At 38.2% G+C, this 11,238-nt stretch overlaps 2 protein-coding genes across 2 annotated transcripts in view; both read left to right on the top strand.

The window, feature by feature from the left end:
• Positions 1-3,233: 3,233 nt before the first annotated feature.
• Positions 3,234-4,644, top strand: LOC106086038 (large ribosomal subunit protein uL2). Its single transcript, XM_013250546.2, has 3 exons — positions 3,234-3,320; positions 3,578-3,731; positions 3,826-4,644. Exons 2-3 carry the CDS (start codon positions 3,594-3,596, stop codon positions 4,456-4,458), a joined length of 771 nt encoding a protein of 256 aa, XP_013106000.1. The 5' UTR covers positions 3,234-3,320; positions 3,578-3,593; the 3' UTR covers positions 4,459-4,644.
• Positions 4,645-7,691: 3,047 nt separating this feature from the next.
• The window catches only part of LOC106086460 (NEDD4 family-interacting protein 1), a 70,991-nt gene continuing 67,444 nt past the window's right edge, over positions 7,692-11,238 (top strand). Inside the window, exon 1 of the mRNA XM_013251149.2 lies at positions 7,692-7,782. The gene's annotated coding sequence lies outside the window, so the exon portion shown is untranslated. The remainder of the gene's footprint in view (positions 7,783-11,238) is intronic.

Below are 11,238 nucleotides of genomic sequence, written 5' to 3'. Positions count from 1 at the left end.
AAGCAATCAAGCAGACATGGTAGCAGAAGCATTGAACAGCTACCGGGTAAACGTAGTCCTTGGAGATCGACCGCCGGACGAGATGATTAGGAGCACCACACGGGTACAATCCCATGACAGCCGGTTGTACGAACCGGATTAAATCCTTCAACGGCAAGGGCTGCCGCATCAGTGGTCAACACATTGCTACAACAAAAACATGGCGGTACAATTGAAGGTGGTCTCATTTGTACAGCAACCACAAATCACATGGTGGCATCTGCCATCTTGTCATCAAGCTAATCGTAGTTTTGCCAACGCACACAAAGAAATTTGTGTGCCTGTGTGTATACGTGTGCGTAAATGAGCAGAAAATATGCGAGGAAGAAGCTAACAACAAAGAGAATATAAACAAAAATCGGTCATCTTAATACCGTCAAACCTGGCCAGCTGTTAAAGACTGTTCGCTTGAGATCACCTTTTTAAATCTGCCTTGCAACAACAACAACCACACGAGTTGGAACTCTGAGCTCCAATTTTGTCGTGTTTATCTTCATCACTTCCACAGGTTGCGGATATTGGAATGCTTCGTATACAGGGATGCAATTGAAGTCGCGAACCATCAGCGATATCGACGCATTTGGATTCCGCCAGATGCAGCTGCTACAATTCCTCTAGAGCCAGGATCGTTACCAACGTCATCCTTGGGTGGTGGGTCCCGGTGGAATCGATGCTTCAACTGATGTTGAAGACTCTGGGAGTCAAGTATCAGACAAAGATCCTCGACCTGTCTTTAAATACTTAAAGCATTCCAATGCGCGGCGCATGAAGTTTCAAACGTCATCCTTTGATGCTGAGCCGCGACGGAATCGATGATGAAGATGAACCGATGTTGAAGACTCTCGGGGTCAAATATCAGTCAAAGGTCCTCGACCTGTCTTATACTTATAGTTCTTAATGTCTTGAAAATGGGTAGTGTGACCCGGCTTATAAAGTCATTCAAGGTTTCGAGAAAGCCAGAATTGTATAGGTCAAGTTTCAGTCTCCCGCAGTAGCTTGAGGCCCTTTAATTTTCTTATCACAACGCTGTTATAAGTAAATGTAGCAAGGCGGATTTGATAAGGTTGCTCACGCTAGCAGCTGTTAACAGCCGGCCACGTTTGACAGTATTAAGATGTCAGATTTTTGTTTTAATTCTCTTTGTTGTTATCTTCTTTCTCGCATATTCTCTGCTCGTCTATGGAAACTTTCTGCATACGTACACACACCCACACAAATTTCTTTGTGTGTTTTGGCAAAACGCCAAGATGACAAGATGGCGGATTGCACCATATGATTTGTGGTTGTTGTACAAATTAGACCACCTTTAATTGTTTCGCCATGTAAATGTATTGTAGTTACATTTACTCATAATTACGTAGTTATTGGTAAATGTATCTAAACTGAACACAAATATTTTTCTTAAGAAAAAAATATGTAATAAGTGAATAATTTCTTTGGATTCTGATTTGGTGATTTTATATCTTGACCAATATTGTAACTCAACTTTTCGGAGTCTTTAGCTTGCTTTTTTTTCTTGAAATTTTGTGTCTGGGGAGCCAAAGGCTACAGTTAACTTTATACTTTTTATTTTGGATTTAGATTTAACTAGACCTTTAGAATTACTGATGGTATAGAATGTTTACCACCTAGTCGGAATGAGGTCCAAGTAGCAGTAACCCGACTAAAGATCAACAAGGCAGCAGGAGCCAACGGGTTACCCGCTGAACTATTTAAGACCGGAGGCGACACGCTGATAAGGCGTATGCATCAGCTTATCTTCGCAATATGGCTAGAAGAACGCATACCCGATGATTGGAACCTCAGCATTCTTTGTCCCGTACACAAGAAAGGAGACAAGACGGAATGTGCCAACTACAGAGGAATAAGTCTCCTCTCCATCGCAAACAAGATACTCTCGAGCGTACTGTGCGAAACATTAAAACCTAAAATCAATGAGATAATTGGGCCCTATCAATGTGGCTTTAGACCTGGTAAATTCACCCTAGACCAGATATTCACACTGCGCCAAATCCTGGAAAGACCCGAGAAGGACAAATCAACACCTACCATCTCTTTTTTGACTACAAAGCCGCCTTCGATACTCCTTTACGTTTAAAGTTATTTCAAGACATGTCTGAGTTTGGAATCCCTGCAAAATTAATAAGACTCTGCAGGATTACACTTGCTGATACGCGTTCCTCAGTAAGAATAGGAAAAAATCTCTCCGAACCATTTAATACCAAATGAGGTTTCAGACAAGGAGATAGCCTACCGTGTGATCTCTTCAATATCCTGCTGAAGAAGATTATACGAGATGCAGATGTCAATAGATATGACACACTAATCATAAGAGAACACATGCAACTCGCCTATGCCGACGACATCGATATCATAGACCGGTCACCGGAAGTAGTAACTGCAGCCTTTGAAAGAATCGAAAGAGAGTCAGTGAAAATGGGTCTGGCAGTAAATGGAGATAAGACGAAATGGATGGTTTCAACTCCCAAAAAGACCTGCACAACCGAGCAGATAAAAAAAATGGAGATGAGGCAGAGCTTGGAGTATTTGAGAGAATGATTCTTTGTAAAATATATGGACCAGTTTGCGTTAATTGAGAATATAGGCGACGTATGAACCACGAGCTGTATGACGACGATAGCATAGTTACACGCATCAAAATACAACGGCTGCATGGGCTAGGTCATGTTGTCAGAATGGATGAAGAAGCTCCAGCAAAGAAGTCTTTTGAAGGCAAACACGGTGGTACACGCAAACCGTGAAGACCAAAAGCCCGATGGAAAGATCAAGTGGTGGGAGACACCTCGTAACTTGGTGTCAGAGATTTTAGAAAGAGTGCAGGAGATCGAGGCGCTTGGAACGCTATTCTACGTTCGGCTAGTGGAAGAAATATTCTGTCATAGCCAATTAAAGTAAGTTTAGAATTACTAAGGTTGTGTTATCAATGTATTGTAATATTTTTATAGGCTCCTTATTGCAAAGAATGGTTTATAGAAATGAAATGAAAAAAAAAATTAGTTAATAACACTTTATGCCTTAGCAATAAAAACTATGACTGTATTCTACACTAGTATTTGAACCAAGTGCCTCTGCCTCTAACTTTCGCGAGCGCTTCTTCTTCCCAGCTTCTCAGAAAAATTGGTAGATTAGATTACGACACGATGTTACTAACTAAACTTTTGTTGGCGTTGCCACATCTTTGTACAATCATCATGTCGTTTGACATTTGACAGCAATATTTCTTCCTCCTTTTCTTTCTTTTCTTTTTTAGCAGGCTTTCGGTAGGTGTTGTATGTTGGAATTAAATCTTGAAAAATATGAAGTTTTGCAAGCCATCCATAAATAAATAATATAAATTGTTTACCCAAGTGCATCGCTTTAACATGTGACAAAGATATTTACAAATCTCACCATTAGACCCCTTAGAAAAATTACAAACGATTATGAGTAAACATTTGGTGTCAACAGAGGCAAACTGCGACTATCAATGTTGGAGATGATATCTAATGTTATGTTTTATATTGTAAAATAATTGCAGATAATAAAAGCCAACAATGGGTCGTGTAATTCGTGCACAACGTAAAGGTGCTGGGTCCGTTTTCAAGGCCCATGTTCATCACCGCAAAGGAGCCGCCAAATTGAGATCTTTGGATTATGCCGAGCGTAATGGTTATATTCGCGGAGTTGTAAAGGTATGCTTTTTAAATAATACTACAGAAATCCAACAACAAATCTTAAGCCTTACAAAGAATAGTTTTAATAATGAATATATTTTTGTATTTATAGGAAATCATCCACGACCCTGGTCGTGGCGCTCCTTTGGCCGTTATCCACTTCCGTGACCCCTACCGCTACAAGATTCGTAAGGAGCTTCTTATTGCTCCCGAAGGTATGCACACTGGACAATTCGTTTACTGTGGTCGCAAAGCTACCCTTCAAATTGGCAACGTAATGCCAGTCTCCCAAATGCCTGAAGGTACCATCATTTGCAATTTGGAAGAAAAGACCGGCGATCGTGGCCGTTTGGCTCGTACCTCTGGTAACTACGCTACCGTTATTGCCCACAATCCCGACACCAAGAAGACTCGTGTGAAGTTGCCCTCTGGTGCCAAGAAGGTCGTGCCCTCTGCCAACCGTGCTATGGTTGGTATTGTTGCTGGTGGCGGTCGTATTGACAAACCCATCTTGAAAGCTGGTCGTGCTTACCACAAATACAAGGTTAAGCGTAACAGCTGGCCTAAGGTTCGTGGTGTTGCTATGAATCCCGTTGAACATCCCCATGGTGGTGGTAACCATCAACATATTGGTAAGGCTTCCACTGTCAAGCGTGGTACCTCTGCTGGTCGCAAGGTCGGTCTCATTGCTGCCCGTCGTACTGGTAGAATTCGTGGTGGCAAGGGCGATACCAAGGATAAATAGATTGCTAAGTAATTTTATTGATATCAATAGATTTGATATAATCGTCATCATTCAACAACTTTATTTACTGGTGTGCATTTCCATATTGTATACGCCATTGGCAATAAACGTGATGAAATGTGAACCTTTTGTTTGAAAAGAAATGCAACTCACTGGATGGAAAATATAAAATTTTTTTTAAACCTAGCTTTGGAATTTCCTTGAATCAAAGATTTATTCATTTAATTAGGGAAATTGGGACCTAATTTAATTTCAGACGTAAATTGATTGTTGAGTGTTTAGAATGCTCAAGCAAAATTTTTTTTTTGTAGTTGTATTCATATAACCTTATGGGGAGTGTTAGTATTACCACTTAATTCTTGTTTCATGCATTTTTTTTCATCCATCAATTTCATAACAGCCGGTTGTATACATAGAATCGACCCAACGGAATCGTCCTGCGGTTGCAGCCTCTGTTTATGTTGTTGTTGTAACCAGGCAAGTACGGTCCGGTGTATACGAACGATCGCCGCAGGATGGCCAACTGGCTATTTTATTTATTTAGTTGTTCAACGGCTGTGTTGGCTAGGTCATGTTATCAGAATGGATGAAGAAACTCAAGCAAAGAAGTCTTTTGAAGGCAAACACAGTGGTACACGCAAGCCGGGACGAACAAAAGCCCGATGGAAAGATCAAGTTGTGGGAGACACCTTGGTGTCAGATATTATAAAGCGCAAAAGATGGAGACGCTTGGAACGCTATTATACATTCGGCTAGTGGAACAAATGTTCTGTCATAGCCAATAAAAGTAAGTTGTTGTTGTTGTTTGCTTAAATTGATAAACAAAAAATTTTCTATGCTATTTTATGAATTTTTCCATCTCCTGTAGAATTAGTACACAGGTAAAATTTTTTTGAATTTAGTTCATTGAATCGATTTTCCATTTTATGCGGCTTATATTTCAATCTTATATGCTCCTAAAAGTATGCTTTGTGACAAAGTATTCAAATAACAGAGACATGTTTGTGCTCTCAAAATTAGACAGCATATGTCAATATTTTGTTGTTGGGTAACTGCCGCTACCTATAAATGAATATATCTTTGGTACACTACCTGGTAAATCTGTTTATGCCTTCAGTGCACAACGCTTTCATTCTGTTTTGTTCTTTAAACTCCGTTTACACTGCTCATTAAAAACGAATTTAAGGCTCTCGTCAACTGATTTTATAAAGGTAAAACAGATGATCGAGTCATTAAATCCGGATTTAAAGAGCAGTGTAAATGGGGTTTAACAGTTGCATATGCTTTGTTTATAATCGGCAAATTATAAATGAATAATAATTATTGTAGCAGTGTGTTTTACACTGAGACGGCAACCCTTGCCGATTAATTACTCCATCGGGCCAATCCAGTAGGTACAACCCGCTGTCATGGGATTGGGATTTTGTAAGTAGCATGGAATTCCTAACTTAGATCTTTTTTCACGGCAACTGAAGTAGGAAAATGTCATCAGCTGGGCAAGTGGCTTATAGTACGTTTACATTAAAATTTTTATGATCTGGATTAAAGAAATCCTGTCCGTTTACACTGCGTTTTTGGGGCGTACATGCGTATACCAACCATATACAATTCTTGAAACCAGTAGAATATTTTGCATGACATAATTACCAGGTAGTGTACCGTAAACAGCTGAGTACCTTTTTTCTCGCGAAGTGCACTATCTGTCAAGGAATTTAGGTTGTGTGCGTGTATTATAGTTAAGAACTATAACACACAAACAACGAAAAATGGCGGGAACTAGTACATACATACACAAAATCAGAGTTGCACTAATCACTGATTTGGACAGATAGTGCACTCAATATTTTGTTGTTGGGCGACTGCCACTGTAAATGAATATATCTTGATATTTTGGTACTTTTATCGATTATTTAGCCATAAAATCGGGCTCATTTGGGATTTAAAAACAAATTTTGCGAAAATGGAAGTTGTTATAGCGGCCAATGTGAACGGACTTTTATCTTTTTTAAATTTTTACATAGATTTTATCTTACATAGATTTTTTCTTCTCTCAAATTTTATTTTATTTTCCATACCTTTCTTCTTTCTTTAAACAGAGGGTGCTTTTCAATATCTGTCAAGTAAAGAAAACATATTTCTGGGTAAATGGTTATCGATAGACGCCAATCATCGAAAAAATCACCCATGGTTGATGGTTATGTGAACATGTAACACATGCACCCTATTTTTCTCCAATCCTATTATCGCCCTTTTAGACGGCACATCATGATTGTACTTATCGTGTATACGTGTTGATTATAAGTTTTGTCAAAAACGGTACATCGATTTTATTCTTTTCTTTGATTTTATTTAATTTTTCATACTTTACTTTTTATTTCTTAACCTTATTTGTCACAGAGCGTGTTTTTCAATATCTATCAATTAATGATTACACATTTCTTTGTAAACGGTAACCAGTAGACGTCAATCATAGGAAAAAAATCAAATGATATTGATTTTTCAGTCATGACTGATGGTTATGTGTACATGTGACGAATACACCTTTGTTTTCACCAATACTATTACAATGACCATACATCAGATGTGCCATGTAAACTCAGTATTAGAATGAGCACGCATCATGATGTGCCATGTAAGCTGAGCATTCGTGATTCATGAGCATCATCGTGTGTACGTGTTGATTAGAGCTTTTGCCAAAAATGGTACATCGATTTTTTTCTTTTCATTGATTTTAGATTTTATTTAATTTTCCGTACTTTTCTTCCCTTTTTTAACATTATTTTGGACAGAACGTGCTTTTCACTCTCTGTCAAGTAATGATTACACATTTCGGTGTAAACAGTAATCGATAGACGCCTATCATCGAAAAAATCAAATGACTGATGGTATGTGTACGCACACCCTTATTTTCACCAATACTATTAGAATGACCACGCATCATGATGTGCCATATAAATGGCGCATTATTACAAGCGATGGGCGATATAACGAAAAAGTCGACTATTCGATTCTTTTAGCCATCTAAAGTCGACTCCGACTTTTAGACTATTTTACAAGCACACACAGGAAAAACTAAACTTTCATTTAAAGTTTTTAAGCAGTGAAAAAGTGTCAGTATACAATATTTTTTTTTTAACGGCGGTGTGAAATAATTAATTAATGAATAATTTTTTAAAGTGTGGAATTGAATAATTATTAAATAATTGCGATATTAGTTTTATTGCTTTGTGTTTATTGTGAAATAAATACACACACATATATAGAAGCAGAAATCCATCGTCGTCAGAGATTGAAACAGAAACCTTTGTAGGAGTGTGCTTAAAGGTGAATAAAATAAAAAATAAATAATTTTTATACAAACAATTTGGTGAATCTGTTCTCATATGTATATGCTAATCAAAAATATAGTATAAACAATGTGTTGAAGTTATTACCGAATTATTAGTCTCTTCTCAAATATACGTGATCGTGTGGATGATTTTATGGTGAACACCCCACTCGTTTGTATGTGTGTGTGTTTTTTTTTTGGGTATCATTGCACTAATTGTTTCCTTTGGTTATGCAGCAGCCAAAACCATAGAGATGTTATAATTAAAACTATTGACTGCACAAAGCAGACTTGATTATGTGTTAAATTTATTTGCCCTTGCCTGGTGTAGTTATTTTTTTATCATTGACTTTACGCAAACGTCATAACAAACGTCGTACTAAATTATTTCCCGCCTGAGTTGCCAAGTGCCCTTAATTATTTAGTTATGTATTCAATTCATAAGTTGTTAATTTAGTTATGTTTTTTGTTTCAAAACCATATTAAGCTTTATGAAGTACACACATGAACAAAAGATATAAAAAGACGTAACATTTTAAGCAAAATTCCACTTTTAGGACGCCAACCGTTTTTACAATTTTTGCATTCAAATTCAAATCTGAAGTCAATTTTGGGACATGCAGTGTGGGTAACGCAGGCAGGGTTACCGTTGAGATTTTTTGAAAAAAGGTCACGAAAAGGTTTTTTTTCAAAAAAGGGTCAACGCCTTTTTTAGTTTTATCACCTTGTTTGTCCCATCCATCTATACCGAATTTGAGGGCCACTGGTGTTCAGAGGTGAGCATGTCGGCCACTGACGATAAACGCCTGTTGTATATTTATTCATAGATCCATTTCTCATTAAATTTTTGGTATGTATCACACGATGTGTACAACTTTCAGAGTTGCTTTTTTGAAATTACATAAAGGGTGATTTTTTTGAGGTTAGGATTTTCATGCATTAGTATTTGACAGATCACGTGGGATTTCAGACATGGTGTCAAAGGGAAAGATGCTCAGTATGCTTTGACATTTCATCATGAATAGACTAACTAACGAGCAATGCTTGCAAATCATTGAATTTTATTACCAAAATCAGTGTTCGGTTCGAAATGTGTTCAAATTTTGACAAATTTTGTTCAGCGATGAGGCTCATTTCTGGTTGAATGGCTACGTAAATAAGCAAAATTGCCGCATTTGGAGTGAAGAGCAACCAGAAGCCGTTCAAGAACTGCCCATGCATCCCGAAAAATGCACTGTTTGGTGTGGTTTGTACGCTGGTGGAATCATTGGACCGTATTTTTTCAAAGATGCTGTTGGACGCAACGTTACGGTGAATGAACACATTTCGAACCAAACACTGATTTTGGTAATAAAATTCAATGATTTGCAAGCGTTGCTCGTTAGTAAGTCTATTCATGATGAAATGTCAAAGCATACTGAGCATCTTTCTCTTTGACACCATGTCTGAAATCCCACGTGATCTGTCAAATACTAATGCATGAAAATCCTAACCTCAAAAAAATCACCCTTTATAACATGTCTTATCGTCTAATGACATGTTAAGCGGGTAATCTTATCGCCGCTTACTTTTGCCCATGACTTAATAAGTAGGTAGTGTACCGTGAGTAGCTGGGTACAATTTTTTCTCGCGAAGTGCACTATCTGTCAACGAGTTTTGGTTGTGTGTGTATTGTTAAGAACCATAACACACACACCCAACCAAAACTTGTTGAAAGCTAGTGCACTTCGCGAGAAAAAATTGTACTCAGCTGTTTACGGTACACTACCTGGTAATCATGTCATGATATCGCCGTTTATTAAAAGATATGATGTCAGCATTCAATTTGAATGATTAATTTTTTCATTCAATTTGAGAAGATCCGGGAAATGATTTTTACAGGTAATTTTGGTTGATCAAAATTTCTTGGCTCTGAATCAAGTGTGACATCTAATCCAGAGCCTAATATAGCCTCGTAAGAAGACGGGAAGGAAGTAATAAGGAGGTCAGTATAGCTCTCAGTATCATAACCGGACACATAGGACTACGAGTTAACTTATTTAAAATCGATGCGGCAATTGTCCTGCTTTCGCGTCTAACAGATTCCGGCACGCAAGTGGGGACGCAATACCAGACATGAGCAAAATTAGGGGCGTGGCATGGAAAACAATTAAGGATTTAGTTGTGTTATTGTTGTTGTAGCCACATTTTCATGTGGAGGTGGCGATCTTTGTTAAGGTCCTGCAGATGAGCAAGCTCGTTCCGGTTCAAAGGAACGATCACCGCAGGAACAGCGTGGCCATTGGTTATTTGAAGGCGCCAATAACTCGCCTTGTCATATCGAGCATCATAAGCACTCAGTATTTGTACAAGAGCCGGTGCCACACGACCTCTCACTGATACCGATTATCGCAGCTAAGCTTCTCGTGATAGCAAAGAACACCACACAGACCAGTCCTCGAAAGTTCCAGCTTGTGTGGTGCACACAGCTTTTGTAAGTTGTTGTAGCAGTGTGTTGTTCACTGAGGCGGCAGCCCTTGCCGATGAATTACTCAATCGGGTCAATCCGGTACGTACAACCGGCTGCCATTGGACTGGGATTTTGTAAGTGGCACGGAATTCCTAACTTAGATTATCTTTTTTGAGTTTACGTTTTTAGTATTTAGAGCGCACAACAAGCCGATTACTGGCTTAGGTACACGTACGCATGCATAGCGGCATGGGGCGAACTAACACGGTTCCTATAAAATGGTACCTCCAGACACTGAAGGGACGTTCAGATCAAATATTTGATCCATCATGTTTTTTTGCCCAAAATATATCAAATTCGAACATTCTTGATTTTGTAGTTAATTAAACACATTTTCCCATTTTCAAGTTTTTTGCCTGTTAGGGCGAAGATCATTAAATTTCACAATTTTGTTTGTTTCTATGATATAATTACCACATTAACCACGCTCGACAACCCTGTCTATAAGCTGTACTTTTTCTCAATGCATGTTTTTTGTGTAATGACAGACTTTTTATCTGCGACAATTACACTACCTTCATGTTACACAGGATTCTGTGCATCTGTTGGAAGTTGTTTTGATGGCTTCGACCGCTAGATAAAGGCAACGGCTCTCGCTGTTGCTTTGTGTGCCCAGGTTCGAATCCCGGCCGGGCTGTTTGTCCAAAAACAAATCATTAACCATTAACTTTATTTAATTTGTATTTGGACAAATAAAATCTATCAAATAAATGTGTCTAATATGAATACAAAATCATGAATGTACGAATTTGGAATATTTTGGGGAAAATAACGAAACAAGATGGATCAAATATTTGACTAGTTTGAAAGTATATGTAGTCTCCATGTCAATATGGATCAATTTAGGCGTCTGAAATGGCTGCCACGAAGGAACTCTCACTGATTACAGCTCTATGCGGGTCCTTACAACCTTATCTTAACTCAGTGTACGTTTTAATGACTA

Source organism: Stomoxys calcitrans, chromosome 1, assembly GCF_963082655.1.
Source record: "Stomoxys calcitrans chromosome 1, idStoCalc2.1, whole genome shotgun sequence".
Lineage (NCBI taxonomy): Eukaryota > Metazoa > Arthropoda > Insecta > Diptera > Muscidae > Stomoxys > Stomoxys calcitrans.
This window is presented reverse-complemented; position numbering and strand designations above follow the sequence as displayed.